At 45.6% G+C, this 23,304-nt stretch overlaps 1 protein-coding gene across 1 annotated transcript in view; it reads right to left on the bottom strand.

Moving 5' to 3' along the window:
- Nucleotides 1-14,719: 14,719 nt before the first annotated feature.
- LOC144691460 (transmembrane protease serine 9-like) overlaps nucleotides 14,720-23,304 on the bottom strand; it is a 170,355-nt gene continuing 161,770 nt past the window's right edge. The window contains exon 18 of the mRNA XM_078559567.1: nucleotides 14,720-15,358. Within this exon, the coding sequence (XP_078415693.1) occupies nucleotides 15,197-15,358 (162 nt within the window). The 3' untranslated portion in view covers nucleotides 14,720-15,196. The remainder of the gene's footprint in view (nucleotides 15,359-23,304) is intronic.

Here is a 23,304-nt window from a genome sequence, read left to right as displayed (position 1 = left end):
TTGGAGTGTGTGTTCCAATTGAATAATTCTGCAGCAAGCTTCCATGAAGTTAAAATATAGGTTATTTATTCTCACACACTTACTACCCCAAATTAATGCAACATCACACACTCAGTCTCTCACATTCACACACACACATGCACGCACACACACATATACAAAGATTAGATACAGATAAAGTTGGTGCACTTTTACAGATTACAGTTAATTCGATCTTGATTTATGATTTCTGGTCTCCCACATGACAAGCATGTGATTTCTTGAAAAAATTTGATGATTTAAGTTTGGCACGAGGGTCTTGTGAAGTGAAGGGTTCACAGCAGGTTATGAGGTTTCCTGTAGTCAAATACCGAGGCCAGAATTTTCCTGTTGGCTTGCGGGGGCGGACCCCATGCGTCACGTCGGGTGAGTGTCCCAACGTCACCGCACGCCATCGCGATATTCCGGTGGGTGGGCGCGCAATGCTCTCTGATGTGCGCCCACCATTAATTAACGGGCCACCTAAGGCCCTTGAAGCGCCAATCAACAGCGATATTTTGGCACCCTTGCGATCTTTGGGTAAGCGCACGGGCGCAACGGGCAGGCGGGTAGGAGACATTTGTATAAACCTCATCCACGGGCAGGATAAGAGGGCTCACTGGGGTTGCGAGTGTGCTCTGTCAAATAATGATTTTTCAAAGTTACTGAAGCTTGCCTGTGTGATCTGCAATACTTCAAAACGCTTATCAGCTGCTTGGTCTGGACTCACAACCTTCAGGTCAGCACTCTGCAGTGAGGAATCCTTTTTGGGCCTGCAGGTTTCAGGAAGCCTTCCCTTAGCTTGGGAATGGGAGCTGATCTCACCACTAGAGGCACCTCCTCTGAGGAGGAAGGGAGGGCTAGAAGGAGTAGGAGGCCAGGAGTGCACATTCAGCCTCCAGGGGAACCACCTTTGGGAGGACAGGCGCAGGCACAAGGGGTGCAGGGCCAAGAGGTAGTCCAAGGCGGAAGGGGCCACAGAAGACACCACTATCCTGTTGCCAGGGTATACAGGCGGAGAAGCTGCTACCTCAATATGTCTGAGGTGCAGTGCTGAAGGAGGCTCTGCCTCTCAAGGGAGACAGTCAACTATATCTGCTATATCTGTCAGATGATTGAGCCTGAGATCTCCGCTAACTGTGTGGGTGGACACCCCATGCCAGTGGCTCTAAAGGTCACAGCTGCCCTCAACTTCTATGCCTCTGGCTCCTTCCAGGGCCCGGAGGGTGATCTTAGCGGTGTCTCCCAATCAGCTGTCCACACTTGTGTCAAGCAGGTTACAGACGCTCTGTTCAGGCGTGCATTGACCTTCATCCACTTCCGTTGGGACCAGGTAAGCCAGACACAATGAGCCAGAGGCTTCACGGCCATTGCTGGCTTCCCCCGCGTCCAGGGTGCAATAGACTGTACACATGTGGCCATCAAGGCGCCAGCGCGTGAGCCCGGTGCCTTCGTCAACAGGAAGGGCTTCCACTCCATGAACGTGCAGATAGTGTGTGACCACAGGATGCTGATTCTACAAGTCTGTGCAAGGTACCCAGGCAGCTCCCATGACACCTAAATCCTCAGACACTCTCAGGTGCCGAGGCTCTTCAGTGCTCCAACCCGGCTGGATGGATGGCTGCTGGGTGACAAGGGCCATCCCCTCAGAAGGTGGTTCATGACGCCTCTCCCCCATCCAAGGACAGAAGCTGAGCAGCGGTATAATAGGAGCCACGCCTCCACAAGGGCTGTGGTGGAGAGAACGATCGGTCTTCTCACGATGCGCTTCCGATGCCTGGACCACTCGGGGCGCACTCCAAATCGTTTATCGGTGATAGTGGTTGCATACTGTGCTCTCCACAATCTTGTGCTGGAAAGGGGGGACGCAGTGGCTGATGAAGGCGTCGACGCAGTAGATGCGGCTGCACACGATGAGTCCAGCAGTGAGTCCGAGGATGAGCACGCACAGGGAAATACTGAGGGGGCAGACGCTGACCTGGGCATACTCCAGGGAGGCAGGGACACCTGGGAGGCTTTAATCCAATGAACCTTCAGCTAGCCTACCACATATGCACCTCCAGGACAGGCCTGGGCTGTAGGCTCCATACTCAATACCTAAGTGCAAAATCTGCCTGGATAGGAACATTAACTAAGGGCCTTGTTAATAAAGCTGAATGTCCCACAAATCACTCATAACATTTTTGGAAACCATCCACCTGCAGAAGAAAAGAGACCCTCAGCCATGGTCACATGTTTGAATTTAATATCACAAACAAAGAAACTATAGGAAACAAAATGACAATGGTTTTCAAAATCAAAGCAAATCATAAAGACCTCATCTCGGGCCAACACAAAAGCACCAGTGAGAAACCCATAGTGTGCCTAAGGTGCCTTATGTTTACGTTTCTGGGTGCTACGTGTTGGTGCTGCCCCCTCACTGGGACTGGCATCTGAGACAGCCTGCTCACTCTGCTGCCCTGTTGGCCTTGATGACCTTGGCGGTCGTCCTCTGGCCCGTGGAGCCTGTGCTGGCCCCGCCTGGGAGGGAGCTGCCAGTTCCACAGCTGGTATTAGCCCAGTCGTTGTAGCCTCACCGGATGCAACAGTCACTGGCAGAGGGACGGAGGAGCTGCCGCCCTCATCCGGAGCCTTGTAGAAGCACCAGCCAGCTGCTGCACTGAGCTGGGAAACTTGGGGCCCAGGCCATCTCCCACACTGACACTGACCAGCTGAGGTCAATGCCGATGTGAGGGCTTGCTACCCTGAGCACATCCCCAGGAAGCCCTGATGGGTTTCCTGGAGGAGCCTCTCCCCGAGAGTCGTCACTCTCTCCATGGAGGAGGCATGGTGCTTGGACATGAGACTCATTGCTTCGGCGTGGACTCCTCCACCACGGACACCAAGCCAAGCATAGCCTCATGTATCTCCACCAGATGCTCCTGCACACACTGGTGCATTTCTTGCGTTTGCTGCGTCACAGACGACTCCAGAGTCACATGATCAGGCACCGACTGAGCATGTGCCTGGTCCCCAGCAGTCCTCCGACTGCTGGCACCATGGGCACTCTCTGTCTCTGCCAGTTCCTCCAGCAACTGTGATGTGCCCTCACCGCTGTGCCCTGGGACACTAACTGATGTTTTAATTCCCACTGAGGCACTACTATCTGCGCTGGTGCCTGCCTGGCAGAGATGGTGTGACACTGGTGAGACTTCAGGGCCCTCAGGTGTGAGAGGGGGCCTCTACTGCTCCTCCTCCCGGCCCTGCTTCGCTGATGCTGAAAGGAAGAACAAGGACAGTGGATCAGCTAACGTGGAGACAATGTCAATGAGCATCCCTGTCCCCTGGATCACTACGCACTCATCCTTCCATAAGCAATTGTCAAGCCATGTTGCAAACTTCAATCACTGAACATTCAGCACTGCCATTGGCTGTTGGGAGAACAATGGTGACCTCACTGCTGGGCAAACATACCTGTCTTTGGCACCCCAGCTTCACCGACACCAATGGACCTGGGCACATGGTGCCTCTCCAAATCCAGGGCCGCTGCCAGTCCTCACACACTCTGCCGGGTTATGAGCATTCTTCTCCTGAAAATGAGAGAAGAGTATTGATTTGTGCAAATTGCACATGGACTCTCTTCGCGCACGACCCACCGCAACCAGAGTGGGACACATCAGGGCTCCAGTGCCTCCTCACCCCACTGCTGCCAAACACTCATACAAAGATGCTAGGCCTGTTCCGCTGCTCCCCCCCACCCCCTTGGCCAAATGCTGCCTACATCACATTACGCACTACATGGTATATCCTTCCCTAGCAAGGAGGTGCAAACACATGGAGCGCAGAGGGCAGCAGATCGATCGGTGCCATGCCACCTTGAAGCTGCCCTCCCAGCATGTCATCACCCTGACTTTGACATGTCCTGGAGTTCCAGCACTGTGTCTAGGTGCAGCTCCTCCAGGTTGCCCCCAAAACAGTAATGTGGGTCACAGTGTACCACATGCTGTGGGGGCAGAACCCATCTCTTCACCACTCTCTCAGGGTGACCTCGGCATGGGCAATATCTGCTGGCCCACCCAGTGAAGGTTACATGCCGTCAATGATTCAATGCAGTCACTACACTCTAGGCTTAGGGGTGGGGGGGTGGCAGCTGGGTGGAAAGCCTACCTGCTGGGTTAAGTGACCAATGCCAACATGGTATTCACCCTTCCTGAGCGCAACAAGTCATTGAAGCGCTTATGGCACTGGATCCAGGTGCGCTGCACCACGTCGCGGGAGCTTATGACCTCCGCCACCTCCTCCCAGGCATGTTTGGTCATGTGGGGGGGCCTCCTTCTCCCGTCCTGGGGTACGAGGACCTCCCGCCGTGCTGCCACCTCCTCGAGGAGGGCAGCAAGGCAACCATTGGAAAAATAAGGGGCACAGTACCCCCCTGCCCTACCCTCCTGCCTGGCCTGCTCACCAGCAGCGCTCTGGGGAGCCCTTCCATTGGTCATAATTTTCAGCCTTTGAGAGACCGGTGGGCCGCCATTGGACCCGGCGATCATGCCCACTCCCGCTGTCCTTGGGAGCCATGATTCATGCTGGGCGGGCCTTAATTGGCACGCCGGCGTAAAATGGCGGCGCGGACCCGATCACGGGTGGCAATCGGGTCCACGCCCACCCACGCTCGCTCCCACGCCACCCCCCAGCCAGCCAGAAAATTCTGCCCCTAGGAGTTTGGCTCTCAGGTGAACTTTGAAGCTAGAACAGATTAAGTACTTTGGCTGCTTGACGGCTTGCAGCTAGTTTCTGAATCTGGTTCTCACACTGGCTGATGATTCATGGAGGTGGTGATCTCCTGAGTTTTTTAAATATCCGTTCATGGGTTGTGGGCGTCGCTGGCTAGGCCAGCACTTATTGCCCTTCCCTAATTTCCCTTGTTCAGAGGGCGCTTTTTGAGTCTGGGGGTAATGAGGGTGCAGTCCTTGACACCAGTTTTAAACACATGACCACCAGGTTAACATTTCTGAGGCCCACTCAGTTTAGTTTGGATGGAGGAGGCCATCGTGAAACCATGGGAAGTTGAAAGTGGCCACTGGATTTCGATCTTCCCTTTGGCCCGGTATGAAACAGGGCGACAGGCAGTCTGGACACTCCATAATCTTTAGTTGTTGGCCCACCCTTAAACAATGAGACGTGTGAACTCCACAGATAGCTGTGAGGTACCCTCATCTATGTCCATATTTAATTAGGTATTCACTGGAGACTTGATACTGTCTGTTGTCTAAATGTCATAAGTCACATTATTTGCTGCAGTCATCATAACAGCTTGTTTGTGTCCAATTTTTAAAGTATTGAAAGATCATAATATGACATGCTCTGTACAGGGCATGACACACCACACAGAAAAAAGAAATGGAATTTTGTTGACTTTTTCTTTAAATGAATTTACTGTGAAGCAAGAATGTACACTTACATTCTGCACATATTTTGATGTTCACACAGGGATCTAATATTACTTCAGTTCCATTCCCTTGCTGGCTTATGCTCTGCATAGCATGTCAGCGATGGCAACATTCTTTCCAGTAATGTGTCTAATCTTTAGAGCTCATGAGTAATCTCGGTCGGAACAATCTGGCATTGGTCACTTTAAATTTTTCTAGAAACTTTAAAGGGCTAGGGTCTCTTGGTGCTCAATGCTAACATAGACCTCAAAATGCTGGAGAACTAACAAAAAGGCCTAATATTTCTTTCTCAACTGTAAAGTAATTTTTCTGATATTTATTTAGCTTTTTTGAGAAACAACCAATTGGACGTTCAATTCTGGAATCATCTTTCTGGAGTAGGACTGGTCCTACCCCTATATCGCTTGCCTCAATAGCTGCTCTAAAAGATTTACTGAAGTTTGGGATGGCTAGTGTGGGTTTGTTGGTCGGTAAACCTTTAACTTGAAACTTTCAGTAGAACCCGCACATTCCCAGAAATCGCAGGATTTCTCTCTTCTTTTTTGGGAATGGGAAAATTGACCAGGGCACATATTTTCACTTCCTGGGGTACAATTTGATTTTGTCCCACCACGTGCCCCATGTAAATGACCTTTGCCTTAGCAAACTTGCTGTTAGCTAAGTTCACTAGAAGGTTTGCCCTCCCAGACCCTGGAACACTGCCTCCACATGATCTAGATGGTCCTTTGTGGTATCTCTGTAAATTAACAGGTTGTCCAGGTATATTGCACAGTTGGTTAATCCAGCAGCTATCTGGTTTGTCAACTACCAAAAGGTCGCTGTGGAATTTTCAAGGCTGAAGGGCATGATCTTACACTGCTACAGGCCATCTGGGGTGACAAAGGCCGAGATTTATCTCACTGTGGAGGACATGGGGTTTGGCTGTACCCTTTGGAAAGATCAATTTTACTGAGGTAGGCAGAGTGACCCACCTTATCTACACAATCCTCGATGTGAGGGATTGGATATGAATCAGTTCGAGTTACTGCAGTTACCTTCTGGTAGTCAATGCAGAGCTGTTTTGACACATCCAGTTTTGGGATTAGTACACTGGGGGAGCTCCAGCTGCTTTGGCTGGGCTTAATTATGTAATTGTTTAGCATGAATTTGATTTCTTGTCTGACCTGAGCCAGCTTGTCGGGGCTCAGTCGGTAGGGATTTTGCTTTATTGGTGGGGTGTCTCCTACATCCACATTGTGGTCTGTCAGTGAGGTACATCCCAGTTGAACACTACAGAATTCTTTAAATCCCCTGAGCAAGGTGGCTATATTCTTCTGCTGCTCGTCTGCTAGGTAGGTTAATAGGACATGTAGATTTTCCAAAATTTCTGTGTTTGCCAGCCAACAGCTGGGTGTTCGACTTGGAAGTTGTCCGGTCTCTCCTTGCCGTCTGACTCTCCCTGGCTGACAGCTACTATCTCTAACCTCTGGAAAACACTTACTGGTTGACCCAGCTCTCAGCTGTGATATTTCCTTAACATATTAAGGTGCCATAACCAGTGTTTCTTTCTCCAGTCAGGGGTGTGGATAATAAATAACTTACCTCACTGATCTTTTTGGCCACGCGGTGTGGACCCTTAAATTTGGCTCTAAAAGAATCTTTTTGCAGCAGCAGCAGCAACAGCGCTAGGACCTCTTCTCCCGGCTGGAGAGTTCAAGTCTCAGAGTGCCTGGCTGTCTGCCTTTTCATGAATTGCTGGGAGGCTTTAAATGCTTCTTGGCCACAGGACAGGCATTGATGAGTTATTTCTGGCACACGGATATGTACTCCATTAGTGAAGTATCCTCCCTGGGCTTCAGGAACTTCTTTTATTACCTTTGGGGGGCCCTCCCACCTCACGTCCATAAATTAATTCAAACAGACAGAAGCCTGTGAAGGTCTGAATCATAGTTTTTAGGGTCTGGTGACACCACTCTAATGCCCCTTGGGCATGAAGGTGCTAGGCTGTTGACTTCAGCCGTGGACAACCTCCTGAAACACATAGGACATGAAATTTGTCCCCTGATCTGACTGTATTTCTTTGGCAGGCGGTGCCAGGTAAATAACTGGGTCAGTCCCTCGATCATGGCTTTGCTGTGATCTTTCTGAAGGGAATGGCCTTGGGGAATTTGGTGGTCAGCTCCATTATGGTAAGGAGGTACTGATAGCCTGTCCTGGTTTTGGGTAGGGACCTACACAGTCTATCAGGATACAGTTAAAAGGTTCACCAAATGCCAGTATAGGTATGACAGGAAAAGTTTAATTGCAGCCTCGGATTTTCCTGCAACCTGACAAGCGAGGGAGGTTTTGCAGTATGTGGTCACATCAGACGGGAGGTGAAGCCAGAAAAAGTGCCTCCTTATGCAGTTTAAAGTTTTGTGAGTATCCACATGTCCAGCCATCAGAATAGTATTGGCAATTTGTAAGATTTCCTGGCGATATTCTGGGGACACTACAGTCTGGTGGAGCACCATCCACTCCTTGTCTGCAAGCCTCCCACAAGGTCTCCACTTCCGCATTACTACCCCGTCTCAAAAGTAATTGCACTCAGGGAGCTGGGCAGCTTCTGCTATAGAACAGGCAGTCTGTGCTATGTACTTTAATTTAGGATCTGCCTGCTTTGCCTTAATTAAGGTGCCTCCTCTTCTTCAGACAGGTTTCCAAAGAAGGATCTCCAGCTCCAGCTGGGGTGCTGGCACTTTCTCATTTAAATTTGCCTGTCTGTCTTGGGACTCTGTCATTATGCAATCAGAGAAGATCCCCAGAACTTCCTCCTATAACTGCTCGGTTTCCCTTTTCTCACTTGATTGGTCTAGGACTATAGGGGATGCTACTGCCTTACTGCCAGCCAAATCATTCCCAAGAAAGAAATCTACCACTGCCACCTGCAGCTCAGGGACATTCCTACAGTAACTGGATTCAAGACTAGGTCACTCTGTAGGTGGACCCGATGGAGGGGAATGGATACGTTTCCTCCTCAATCTCCATTGATCAGTACCTTGGCCTTCATGGAGATTTACAGGTAGAGCCAGGTCTTTCCCCAGCATCAAGGATTGAGTGGGCCTGTATCCCCGAGCAGCACATGGACTTGTTCATTTCCTTAGAGGGATATGGGGACACTGCTCTTTGAAGGAAAAGTCTCTGTTAGCTCTTGGAAATTTTGTTGGGTTCCACCACACATTGGGTGGTATGACTAGAGGAGCTAATTTCTACAGCTAGGGCCACTGCCTGATCTGCTACACCACTTACTTGAGCATCCTCGTTAGGACTAATCTTGTGGATTCCTATAAGACACATGGGTTTTCCCTTGAGTTCCAGCATTCAGTGTCCTATTTTATTGCAGTGAGAGCATACTGCAATCAAAAGAAGGATCATCAAATGAGGGCATATGGATTGAGCTAAGGAACAAAAATGGGGCAGTCACACCACCTCATTATAGACTATACTATAGACCTCCAAACAGTACTATAGACCTCCAAACAGTCAGAAGGAGAAAGAAGAGCAAATATGTAGACAAATCTCTGAGAAGTGCAAAAGCAACAGGGTAGTAATAGTAGCGGATTTTAATTACCCCAATATTAACTGGGATAGTTTTAGTGTGAAAGGGATTGAGGGAACTGAATTCTTGAGGTGCATTCAGAGAACCTTTTGGCCAGCATGTAGCAAATCCAACAAGAAAGGGTGCAGTTCTGGACTTAGTTACAGGAAATGAAACTGGTCAGGTGGAAGGAGTGGCAATGGGAGAGTATTTTGGTGGTAATAATTTGAATTCAGTTAGTTTTAACATAGTTATGGAAAAGGACAAAGATAAAATGGGAATTAAAGTTCTTAATTGGTGTAAGGCCAATTTTACTAAGCTGAGGAGTGATTTAGCAAAAGTGGACTGAAAACAGCTACTTGAAAGTAAATCAGTGTTAGAGCAGTGGGACGCATTCAAAGGAGAAATTCAAGGGATTCAAAGTAAACATGTTCCCACAAAGAAAAAGGGTAGTATGACCAAATCTAGAGCCCCCCTAGGTGTCAAGGAGCATACAGGGTACGATAAGGCAGAAAAGGAAAGCTTATGTCAGACACTGAGAATTCAATACTACAGAAAGTTGAGAGGAGTATACAAAATTCTGGGGTGAAATCAAAAAGGAAATTAAGAAAGCAAAGACAGGGCATGAAAGAATATTGGCAAGTAAAAACAAGGAGAACCCAAAGATGTTTTATCAATACATTAAGAGTAAGAGGATAACTAAGGAAAGAGTAGGGCTCATAAAAGACCAAAAAGGTAACCTATGTGTGGAGGTGGAAGATTTGGGTATAGTTCTTAATTAGCACTTTGTTTTCAGAAAAGAGGGAGGCGATGCAGACATCGTAGTTAAGGAGGAGGAGCATGGAATATTGGATGTGATAAACATAGGGAGAGAGGAAATATTAAGGGGATTAACATCCATGAAAGTGGATAAGTCATTGGGGCAGATGCAATGTACCCCAGCTGTTAAAAGAAGCCAAGGAGGAAATAGCGGATGCTCTGACCATCATTTTCCAATCCTCACTGGAAGCAGGTGTGATGCTGGGGGATTGAAGGACTGCTAATGTTGTAGCCTTGTTTAAAAATGGAGTGAGGGACAGACCGAATAATTACAGGCCAGTCAGTCTAATCTCGGTGGTGGGTAAGCTATTGATGTTAGTTCTGAGAGACAGGATAAACTGTCACTTAGAAAGGCATGGAGTAATCAAGGACAGTCAGAACTCGTTGCTACCAAATGTCACAGTGGAAGCCCATGACTGAGCTAGAAAAAAGGAAGAAACCTACCGAGTGAGTCAAGCCCGTACTTTTAACCAGAGACACAGAGCTCTCCACCCTACAGCTCTTGAAAGAGCAGAGCGAGTAGGGATCAGAGACCAGAATTGAAGAGGTAACTCTAATTGAGAAGCTGCAGCAACTGAGATTGTAGGTCAAGGCACAGTCAGGCATCATTCAAAGGAACAGGGCTGGCCTGACCTCAGTGGGCAGAAAACCATTAACAGCATGGGCAGAGTACCCTGAAACTCAGGAGAATGTCACACCTACAGAACATACGAACATACAAAATAGAAGCAGAAGTAGGCCATTTGGCTCCTTGAGCCTGCTCCATCATTCAATAAGGTTGTGGCTGATCTGTTTGTCTTTCGAGTTCCACATTCCCACATACCCCCGATAGCCTTTGATTCTCTTGCCTAACAAGAATCTATCTACCCCTGCCTTAAAAATATTCAGTGACCCTGCCTCCACTGCCTTCTGAGGCAGAGTTCCAAAGTCGCACAGCCCCAAGAGAAGAAAATTCTCCTCATCCCTGTCCTATAAAGGCAACCCCTAATTTTAAAACAGTGCCCCCTAGTTCTGGACTCGCCCACAAGAGGAAATATACTTTCCATGTCCACCTTGTCAAGGCCGTTCAGGGTCTTATATACTTCAATCAAGTCACCCCTCACTCTTCTAAACTCCAGTGGAAACAAGCCCAGACTGTCCAACCTTTCCTCATAAGATAACCCACTGATTCCAGGTGGCAATCTAGTAAACCTCCTCTAAACTTCCTCCACCACATTTACATCCTTCGAACCACAAATGATGGAAATTAGGAATGACAATCACCGGGAACCAACCTTGAAGCAAACAGGGTCCCAACTACCTCAGAAGGAGTTCCACACTCATTCAGGATGACTAGTGAAACCAGCTAACAGAATTTTCCTTTAAAAGTAAAGACTTTAGGGGGAGGTGTAGGAGGATATGTATGTAACAATATGGGGGTAAAGACTTGGGGGAGATGTAGAGTAAAGGGTTAAATCTAATGATAGCTACTGAACATGTGTGTAAGGAACTATGTCACAGTGATGTCACTCACAGAGAGATGATTGAGAAGCATCTCAAAGAGTAGCTCAAGCTCTGCCTTGATATTCTATAACCTTTGTAAGCAGTTAGGATGTAAATCGAAGGTTTTTGAACAAAAGACCATCGCCTCAAACAAGATCTAGTGTAAAAAGCCAATGAATCCCGAGGTAAACCCACAATAACATAAAAAGGAACAGAGGGATCTTGGAATCCAAGTCCACAGATTCCTGAAGGTAGCATGACAAGTAGCTAGCATGGTCAAGAAGGTGTACAGGATACTTCCCTTTATTAGCTGAGGCATAGGATTTAAGAGCAGGAAAAAAGTGCTAGAACTGTATAAAACACTAGTTAGGCCACAGTTAAGTACTATGTACAGTTTTGGTTACTGTATCACAAGAAGGATGTAATTGCACGAGAGAGGGCACAAAGTAGATTTACAAGGATGTTGCCAGGAATGGAGAATTTTAATTGTGATAAAAATTTGAACAGTCTGGGGTTGTTTCCTTTAGAATAGAGGAAGCTGAGGAGAGATTTAATTGAATTATATAAAATGATTAGGGACCTGGACATAGTGGATAGGAAGGATCTATTTCCCTTGGCAGAGAGGCCAATATCAAAGGGACATAACTTTAAAGTAAATGGCAGAAGCATTGGGTGGGTTTTGAGGAAATCATCCAGACGATGGTGGGGTCTGGAACTCACTGCCTGAAATGGTGGTAAAGGCAAAACCTCCTGTTGCATTTAAAAAAATACTTGGATATGCACTTCAAGGCTATGGAGTAAAAGCTGAAAAGTGGGGTAGGATGAATAGCTACTTTTTGGCCTTAACAAACACAATGGGCTGAATGGCCTTCTTCTGTGCTGTAAATTTATATGATTCTATGTCCTTACCAATGCTTCTCCCTCAACTAGCACCATCAAGAAAACAAATTACTTAATTTCCTTTGAGGTTTCTGTGGGTCTTTGTCCAAAATTACAGCCAGCAATTGAGAATAGCCCCAGAGTGCGTTTAACCCTGTTATCTGGCCATTAATCTCATTGACGTTTGTTGGAATAAGCTTGTGTTGTATTTGCCTGCGTAATAATGATGACATTTCAAAAGGAATCCATTCGTTTCAAAATCTTGATGATGTGATAATGTAGAAATGCAAGTTCTTTGTTTGATAACAGCAACATCGGCTCTAAGGTAAAATGCAGCCACTCTTGACATTCGAAGTGCAGTGCCTATTACTTGGGGATGTGGTATTATACTTGTTCTGATACCAAACCTGGAAATTGTGAGTGAGTTCTTTGCTGATAATTCCTTTGTTAATGAAGCAGCCTGTGTCACCGCATAGCAAGGTGCTGATGAAAGGCTACAGACCTGAAACATCTCTGTTTTATCTCTCCACAGAAGCTGCCAGACATCCTCTGTATTTCCAGCATTTTTCTATTTTTATTCCAGCCTAGAGCAGGACCTGGCTTTGGTAGGCTAATTTCAAGTAGGATTTATATCACCTAAGTGCCAGTTATAATGGTCAGCTCAAACAAGAAAAACTCAGGTTTAAGTTCTAGTATGGTTTGAAATCTGTGTGAAAAATGGCATTTTAGACACAATACTAAATGTAGCATATAGTTGAAGCTATTGTTATTGAACTAACAACTCTGACACATATAAGAACATATGGCACAGTTGTGCTTTATTCAATTTATCTCTGAAAATTTGTGCCTTCTTCAAAGATCAATCAACTTATTAACAACATCAGGAATAGCAGTAATAATTAATCCATTTGCTTGATCCCTTATTAACTGCCAGTTTCATTTTTTGTGCACTTTTGCCTGGCATAGAGGTCAATGGTAAAATTATTTCACAGCAATACTTGCATTTTACATTTAAACAGTGCACGTATTACAACAGCTTGAAGAAATACCAGCCTCTGCACAGAATTAATCAGATTAGGCTTTGACACATAGGCTGAGTTATATGAGGTGTGTGGCCCCCACTCTCCCAGCTAAAAGGTTGCAAGTGGGGGGGTGGGGGCAGGGTGGGAGGGCGGTGACAGGGAGTCCATCCAGGGGCTGAATTGCAGCCCTGAAGCCATTTAACGACCAATTGGCCATTAATAGTCTGGTGGTGGGATTTCGGCCCCTCATGGACTGGAAGTCCTGCCTCAGAGGGTTGCTGGCTAATCAGAGGCCAGAAGGCCTCAAGTACTGGCATGTGGGTGTTTCACCCGGGGCTTGAAAAGGCATTTAGCGATGGATTGGAACTTTTTAAGTGTTTGGGGGTCAGGGAGGGATGGGGGATGTGGGATTTGAGGGGCCATGCCGGGGAAGGGAGTCTGTGGGGGAGTAGGGGTTAACACCTTGGGAGAGGCTTTCTGATGGGCCTAGGGGGCCATTTATGGAGGGATCCCCTCGTCCACCACCAGCCTGCACAGTGAAACTTGCTATGCTGGTTACTTGGTACAGGCCTCTCCTGCTGCTGGTTAGTCCCTGCAATGGTGAGGTAAGGCACTTAATTGGACATTAATTGCCCAGTGAAGGGCCTGACTTGACCCATTGATGACTGGGCTGCCCAATTCCACCTTGCTACTGGCAAAATTGCAGTGGGGGCAGGTGCAGGTGGGTAGACAGTGTACAGGTTGCCTACTGGATTTAATATGCCCCCCTGCCTGCACTCCCCCTAGTGGGGGAGTGTTAAATCCAGCCCCGAGTGATTTTTAAAAAATTCTTTCATGGGTCTTAGGTGTCGCTGGCTAGGCCAGCATTTATATTTATAAGGCCAGCAAGTTGTTGCTGTTGTTGTTGTGAGATATCACTCATTGATTTAGAACTCATTTTAAAACCTAAAGTAACTTTAAACTCTAACTCAGTAAAATCCACAAAAACAGCAGAATATTGCACTTGGGAATTGAACATTAGCAGCAAAAATATCTTCTTGTGAAGAAAGATTTTAGAGTTTAGATGCCCAGTGGCGCTTATATTTTTTCACCTCACCCAAACATAAAGGCAGGATGTTGCCACAGCATTTGGGACCATTGAAGTTGGGATGAAATGGAGGCCATGAGCCTGTACTTGTTGGTAGTGGGACTTGCTTAGCTCTTGTCTAGGAGGCGTCCTCCAAGTTGGCTGTCTCTGAACTCGCCATCCATAAGGATCGGCTCTGGTGAGGCTGGCTGAGTCAAAGGGCCGGCAGCTCTGGAGTCTCAGCAGCCTCATCCACCGGGAAAGGTGGGTACTGCTGAGGCAGTTTGGTGATTGAGAGGCCCTCAGAGATGTCAGTTTTAAATTAAAATTCTGACAAGCCAAGCAGGCAGGCCCTGCTGGATAGCCCTTTGGGGCTGTAGGGAGGCCTTTGCAGCCTGTCACCCTCCCCCACCCCTCACCCAACCCCCTTCCCCCCCACCACCCCCTTTGGGCTATGGAGCCTCCAGCTCTTATGGTCTCCTGGGCTGCCACAGGGCGGCCGCCATCTCCACAGAGCTGGCAGCCTCCCCATGTGCAGCTCAAGAGGGCTGCTCTGCCGGGAAAATTACCTTAATGGAGCATTTAAGTATTTAAAAGACTGCCCGCACACAGCTGATCTGCGGCTGGTCCCACCTCTAGGAAACCTCCCTGGCAGCGGCATTATTGGGGAGCTGTCCTAGTGCAACTCCTCACAATGTTCTCAGCTCCCTCCACTCCTCCCAGGCCACACCTCGTGGCCTGGAAAATCCCACCCAAAATAGAAAATGCGGGCTCAAGAAAATAAATTGCATTGTTTTTTGAAAATGTGCAGCAGGGAATTCAGTGCACCCTAATAAGTTCTTGATAAGCATCAAGCTGGAATTTGTTAATGGAGAATGATAATCAGTTGGGGAACAGTGCAAATTGGACCATTAATTAATACAATCATTTATACTCCAGTCTGCTCCTGCAGCCAGTCGCGAAGAGCCGTTACACGAGTATAGACTCCTGGAAAATTAGGTTTGGCGCATTCTAAACCAAAGCTTACAATTCCAGCAAGAAACCAGGTTCCGTCAGGCTCCATACAGGCTAATGGGCCTCCAGAGTCACCCTGAGATAAAAGTAAAGCAGTATCACTATTGCACAGTAATTACTGGCAAAGAACGTGAGCAAGAACTTATCTATGGTTCCATTCTAGTTTTACAAACCAATGTTGCTTAATTAATTAAATCTTATTTGTATGAATTATATCTCTCTTAGTAAGAACACTTGAAGCGAATACAGTTAAAATCTCTGTGAATTGCCCATACTGTTATTGGTACTATGGTCTATGAAGCAAACAAGGCCTGGGTTTTTTGGTATTCTCTCTCCCATCTGACTTGTGGGGTACATTTTTGCTGAACTATATGAAATTAATTCCCTTTCATTGGAAGGTTTTCAGAGTCTTTTGCTGGGACTAAGGGTTCTGTTGAAGCATCATACGGACTCGAAACGTCGACTGTGTTCCTCTCTGCAGATGCTGCTGGACCTGCTGAGTTTTTCCAGGTATTTTTATTTTTATTTTTGTTTTGGATTTCCAGCATCCGCAGTTTTTTGCTTTTATCTTAGTGGAATTTTCCAGCCCTGTCATGGCGGCGGTGGTGGAGCCGGGAAATGTAGCGAGCCATTCGAATGTCCATTCACTTCAGCAGGTCCAGAAGATTCCGTTGGCAGGAGGGGCCGGAAAATTCTGGCCTAAATCTTGCAGCCCTCCAACACCAAGTTGGACATTTAAATGAACAATTTAGAGCTGTCTGTCTGGTTCAGCCTTTAACTTGTCCTTCCAATGTTTGACCTTAGAATTCATTCTGTTTAAACAATCTATTTGTGAGCAATTGCACACATTAGCTTTAAAAGTTAATACACCTGGATTTTTGATGGTCGGGGGGGGAGAGGAGGTAAAATTAATTGTTGGTGGGTGTGTAAATCTGCGATAATGGATGACTTCAATAAAAAAGAAAGTTGGGTGGGGTGTAAAATGAGCTGTTAGTGAACAGATACACTATTGCCTGTTTTGCTTTGTTGCAGAAGACCAATCTGTCCCACTCCCTCACACACCCACACCAACTCTGCTTCACTGTCCTGTTGGTCGGGTTGCGGAGGGCGCAGCAAATCACCATAAGTTAGGAGACATGTTTCAGCAAGGACTGCAGGGCTTCCCCCAAGCATGCCTGGATGAGGCCATTGTGCACTTCTCTGAAGGCCAAGTGAGCGGCTGCAGACCCTATGGGATTCTGGCCGTTCTGCACCTACCTCTTATTGCAGCTCCATTCCTCTCAGCAGTGTGATGTTGTGAAGGGCACATCAGACAACAACCATTTTAGAATCCTTGACACGACATACAGAAGGCTGTCTCCAGATCAGCTGAGGCACCTGAGATACGCCTTGAGCAACCCAATGGCTTTTTATAATTGTCTTGCAGTCATGTGATTTGTGCTATATCTCCATGCCGATTTGAGGGGTCCGTGATTACCATGTGTGCAGTCAATGACCCACTGTACTTGTGGACATCCAGCCACTTCAGTGAAGATGACCGCCCTCTGTGTATGACTGACCTCATCCGTGGAAAAGTGCACTTAAGTGGTGGTCTTGGAAAATAAGGCATTGGTCACCTGGGAGATGCACTTAAGGGCAGCAGATTGTGAGATCATTGGGGTTTCACCAGCAGATGGGAGGAACCAGAGGGGATGGAATTCAGGGCTGTGGTAACCTTAACGGCTATCGGCATTGTGTACCCACACGCCCCACTGGGAAGGCCATTCTGCCCAACATGACTATGCTGGCTTTTTGAAAGAGTTATCCAAGTAATCTTACTCCCCTGCTATTTCCTCATAGCCCTGCAATTTTCCTTCAAGCATTTCCCAATTCCCTTTTGAAATTTATTATTAAGTCTGAATACACCACCCTCTCAGGCAGTGCATTCCAGATCATAACAACTCGCTGCAGACATTTTTCACCTCTGGTTCTTTTGCCAATTAACTTAAATCTGTGTTCTCTAATGCCCAACCTTCCTGTCAGTGGAAGCAATTGTTATAGAATCATAGAAAGGTTACAGCACAGAAGGAGGCCATTTGGCCTGTCACATTTTTGTTGGCTCTCTGAAGCAGCAATTCACCTAGTGCCACATGACCACCTTGTCCCTGTAGCCCTGCACATTCTTCCTTTTCAGATAATAACCCAATTCCCTTTTGAATCCCTCGATTGAGTCGGCCTCCACTACACTTAGGCAGAGCATTCCAGATCCTAACCACTCACTGCGTGAAAACCTTTTTTCTCATGTCGCCATTGCTTCTTTTGACTAGTACCTTAAATCTGTGCACTCTGGTTCTCAACCCTTCCGCCAATGGAAATGGTTTCTCCCTATCTACTCTGTCCAGATGCCTCTTGATTTTGAATACCTCTATCAAATCTCCTCTCAATCTAATCTTCAAGGAAAACAGACTCAAATCCTTAAATTTATCTACCTAACTGAAGTTCCTCATCCCTAGAACCATTCTCATGAAACTTTTCTGCGCTCTCTCTAATGCTTTCACATCCTTCCTAAAGTGTGGTGCTCAGATGCTATATTCCAGCTGAGGCTGAACCTCAGGTTTAAGGTTTATATAGGTTTAAGATTGCTTCCTTGCTTTCGTATTCTATACCCCTATTAATAAGGCTCAGGATGTTGTATAGTGTATTAATTGCACTCTCAATCTGCCCTGCCACCTTCAACGATTTAGGCACATATAAATCCAGATCCCTCTGATTTTGCACCCCCTTTTGAATTTTATCCTTTACGTTATATTGTCTCTTCATGTTCTTCCTACCAAAATGAATGCCTGCATTAAATTTCATTTGCCACTTGTCCGCCCATTCAACCAGCCTGTCTATGCCTTTTTGTAGTTCTATATTATCCTTCTCACAGTTCTCAATACTTCGTAAGTAAGAGATGCACCATCAGTGAGGGGAGACTTCAGCCTGAATCAGACAGAGATCAGGTGAGTATATTTGGGAATTTGGTTCAAAGTGGGAATTTGGTGCTTAGGGGGAAAGAGGTGCTTTAGGTAAGGTTTACTACAAGAAGTATGACTTAGAATAGAATGCAGGGAATTGGGTAATTAAGGGACTTAGGGAAGGGAGGGAAAGAGATGCTCTTTTGCTTCCTGCTTTCTAACTTTCTCAGCCTTCAGCAATTGGCCGTACTCTGCTACAGGAAGCTAGTTATTTGGTGAGTATCTGATAAGTAACTAAGGCTTATTCTATTCCTAAGGTTCAAAATAGCCTAGCAACTGGTGATATGGCTAATAAAATACATAAAAACAAAAGTAAAACATATAATTGAATAAAATAATTAAATAGTTAATAATTATAACACATTCAGGATGTCAGGACAGGCGATGTGTCACAGCTGCAGCCCATGGGAGATCCTGGATGCCAGTTTTATCCAGGGAAAACGCATCTGCAGTGAGTGTTTGAAGTTTGGACAGCTTCAGCTCAGAGTCATTGAGCTGGAGGCTGAACTACAGACACTGAGATGCATCAGGGAGGGGGAAAATTACTTGGATTCTTTGTACCAGGAGGCAGTCACACCTCTTAGGGCAGGGTCTTCTGATTTGGTCAGTGGTCATGGACAGGAGTGCATGACTTCGAATGAGGCAGGTAAGGAGACTCAGAGGGTAGGAGCGCAGGATCCCCAGCCTTTGCAATTGTCCAACAGGTTTGAGTTTTTTTTCAGCTTGTTTGGATGAGAGTCGGGGCTGCAGGGTGGATGAGCTAAATGGCTATGGCACCGTGGTACAAGAAGCCATTCAAGTGGGGGGAGCAAAAAGGAATGTAGTGGTAGTAGGGGACAGTATAGTCAGAGAGATTGACATCAACCTCTACAGCAAAGAGCGAGAGTCCAGACGACTGTATTATCTGCCTGGTGCCAGGGTGAGGGACATCTGTTCGGGGCTGGAGAGGAATTTGCAGTGGGAGGGGGAGGATTGAGTCATCATGGCCCATGTTGGTACCAATGACACAGGCAAGACAAAGAAGGAGGTTCTGCATAGTCAGTATGAGGACCTAGGCATCAAATTAAGAAGCAGAACCTCAAAGGTCATAGTCTCTGGATTATTACCTGAGCCGTGTGCAAATTGGCATAGGAAATATCAGGTTAGGGAGATGAATGTGTGGCTCAAAGACTGGCGTGGGAGAAGTGGGTTTCAGTTCATGGGGCACTGGCATAAGTACTGGGGAAAGTGGGATCTGTACCGTTGGGACAGTCTACACCCAAACCGTGCTGGGACCGGTGTTCTTGCGAGTTGCATAACTAGGGAAGTAGAGAGAGTTTTGAAATAAATAGTGGGGGCAAGGGATCAAATTTGGGAAGATGTGGTAAATCAAAGAGCAGAGACAAGACAAAAGAAAAGGTATTATTACAGGAAATGAAAAATAAACCATGACAGGAAGGAATAGAGAGTACAAATCTAAGAGTAAATCATAGATTTATAAAGGTTGTAAAAAGAATAAAGGATAAAACTAAAAGCTCCGTATCTGAATGAACTTAGCATTTGAAACAAAAAAGATGAACTGAGAATGCACATAGAAATAAATAATTATGATTAGATAGCTATTACGGAGACATGGCTGCAGGAGGACATGGATTGGGACCTGAATATTGAAGGGTACAGGGTATTTAGGAAGAAGCGAGGAAATGGTGGAGGGGTTGTTCTGTTAGTTAAGGATGGTATTAGCACAATAGAGAGGGATGACCTAAGTTCAGGGAACCAGGATGTGTAAACGGTTTGAGTAGAGATGAGAAATAGTAAAGGCAAGAAGTCACTTGTGGGAGTTGTGTACAGGCCCCTTAATAGTAACCACATGGTAGGGTTGAGCATAAAGGAAGAAATAATTGGAGCTTGTCAGAAAGACACATCGATAATCATGGGATATTTTAAATTTCATATAGACTAGAAAAGTCAAATGGGCAAAGATAGCCTAGATGAGGAGTACATTGAATGTTTTTGTGATAGCTTCTTAGAACAGCATGTTCTGGAGCCAACCAGAGAGCAGACTATACTAGACATAGTATTGCGCAACGAGATGAGAGTAATTAATAATCTCATAGAGAAGCTGCTCCTAGGTAGCAGTGACCATAATATGATTGAATTTTACATTCACTTTGAGGGAGAGAGGGGTGGGTGTGAGACTAAGTTTTTAACTTAAATAAGGGCAATTATGAGGGCATGAAAGCTGAGCTGCTTAAAGTGAATTGGCAAATTAGGTTAAGAGATAGGTCAATAGAGATGCAGTGGCTAATACTTAAGGGGATATTTCAGAATGCACAGAATAGATACATTCCAACGAGTAACAAAAAGTCCAAGGGACAGACACACTATTTGTGGTTAACTAGAAAAATTAAAGATAGTATAAAACTTAAAGAGAAAGCATGTAATTGTGCAAAGACAGATGGCAGGTCAGAAGTTTGGACAGATTATAAGGAACAGCAAAGAATGACTAAAAGACTAATAAGGAGGGAAAAATTAGAGTATTAGAGAAAGCTAGCCAGAAATATAAAAACATAGTAAGAGTTTTTATAACTATTTAAAAAAGAAAAGAGACTCAATAAAGTGAGTGTTTGTTCTACAGAAAGTGAGTCTGGAGAATTGATAATGGAAAACAAGGAGATGGCTGATGAATTAAACAAGTATTTTGCATCAGTTTTCATTATAGAGGATACAAATAACACCCCAGAAGCAGCAAAAAACCAGGAAATGGAAGTGGGAAAAGAAGTCAGGAAAATTACAGTCACAAGATAAGTGGCAATGAGTCACTCACTATCCTGACTTGGAAATATATCACCATTCCTTCACTATCGCTGGGCCAAAATCCTGGAACACCCTTCCTAACAGCACTGTGGCTGTACCTACACCACATGGACTGCAGCGGTTCAAGAAGACAGCTCACCACCACCTTCTCAAGGGCAACTAGAGTTGGGTAATAAATGCTGGCCAAGCCAGCGAAGTCCAAATCCTGTGAATGAATAAGAAAAAGAAAAATTGTTGGAGCTGTGGGCTGACAAGAGCCTGGGTCCTGATGGATTTCATCCTAGGGTCTTAAAAGAAGTGTCTAGTGAGATAGTGATGCATTGGTTTTAATTTTCCAAAACTCCCTAGATGTGGGGAAGGTCGCATTAGATTGGAAGATAGAAAATGTAACTCCATTATTCAAAAAGGGAGGGAGATGGAAAACGGGAAACTACAGGCCAGTTAGCTTAACATCTATCATAGGGAAAATGTTAGAAGCTATCATTAAAGAAGTTATAGCAGGGCACTTGGATAAGCTCATGGTCACCAGGCAGAGTCAACATGGTTTTGTGAAATCAAAATTGTGTTTAACCAACTTATTGGAGTACTTTGAGGAAGCAACATGTGCTGTGGATAAAGGGGAACCGGTGGATGTACTGTACTTAGATTTCCAGAAGGCATTTGAAAAAGTGCTACATCATCGGTTATTTTGGAAAATAAAAGCTCATGGTATAGGGGGTAACATATTGGCATGGATAGGTGATTGGCTGGCTAACAGGAAGAGAGTAAGTATAAATGGCACTTTTTCAGGTTGGCAAGTGTTAGGGGGAAGAAAGTAAGTGAGAATTTTTGATAAGGGAGAATTCATTCTAAGGTGAATGAATTACTTAAGTTAGAATCTACAGGCAGGCCAGCACAAACCAGTAAATCTGATGATCTTTGCAATCACCAGCAAGGTCCTGGGAGCTAGACTGTTAATGAAGGAATTAAAAATAAGATATATTGAGTGTCCTGGGAGTCAGACTGGAGACTTAGGTTGGAAAACAACTAAGATTAAGTGTGCTCTTCAACAAATAGGGGAAGGATAGATGGTCCCAGCTTAGATAGGAGGGAAGGTCTCTGCCTGGATGAAAAGTGGGATGTACCTGATGCCAGAGATGTACGTGATCAGTAAAGTATAAGTATGCTGAACCCTTGTAATTTAGCAGAGTGCTATCTTAAGCTGCCTTGAGATTGTTCTCTCCTTGCAATTGCTCGAATAAACGATTGTGACTTGTACCTGAGCCACCTGTGGTCTGTTTGTCAAAGTTACCACAACACAAGATGTAACGAGTGTTGTGCCATAGGGATCAGTGCTGAGACATCAACTGTTTACAATTTATATAAATGACTTGGATGAAGTGATTGAAGGGATGATTGCCAAATTTGCTGATGACACGGAGGTAGGTAGGAAAGTAAGTTGTGAAGAGGACATAAGGAGGCTACGAAAAGATATAGATATGTTAAGTGAGTGGGCAAAGATCTGGCAAATGGGGTATAATGTGGGAAAATGTGAAATTGTCCATTTTGGCAGGAAGAATAAGAGAAGCATATTTATACGGCGAGAGATTGCAGTGCTCTGAGATGCAAAGAGATCTGGGTGTCCTAATGCACGAATCACAAAAGGCTAGTATGCAAGTAATTATGAAAGCTAATAGAATGTTATCATTTATTGTGAGGGGAATTGAATACAAAAGTAGGGAGGTTATGCTTCAGTTGTACAGGGCACTAGTGAGACCACATTTGGAGTAGTGTGTACAGTATTTAGCGCCATATTTAAGGATGGATGTAAATGCGTTGGAAGTAATTCAGAGAAAGTTTGCCAGACTAATACCTGGAATAGGTGGGTTGCCTTATGAGGCAAGGTTGGACAGACTAAGCTTATATCCACTTCATTTTAGACGAGTAAGAGGTGACTTGACTGAAATGTTTAAGATCCTGAGGAGTCTTAACAAGGGTCAATGTGGAGAGGGCGTTTCATCTTGTGGAAAAATCTAGAACTAGGGGTCACTGTTTAAAAATAAGGGGTCACCCATTTAAAACAGAGATGAGGTGAATTTCTTTTCACTCAGAAGGTTGGGTGTCTTTGGAACTCTCTTCCTGATAAGGTGGTGGAAGCAGAGTCTTTGAATATTTTTAAGGCAAAGGTGGCTACGTTCTTGGTAAGCAAGGGGGTGATAGGTTATTGGGGGTAGGTGGGATGCAGATTGCA

This window comes from Cetorhinus maximus, chromosome 2 (genome assembly GCF_964194155.1).
Source record: "Cetorhinus maximus chromosome 2, sCetMax3.hap1.1, whole genome shotgun sequence".
Classification (NCBI taxonomy): Eukaryota; Metazoa; Chordata; class Chondrichthyes; order Lamniformes; family Cetorhinidae; genus Cetorhinus; species Cetorhinus maximus.
The sequence above is the reverse complement of the archived record's forward strand: the minus strand, read 5'-3'. Positions and strand labels throughout refer to the sequence as shown.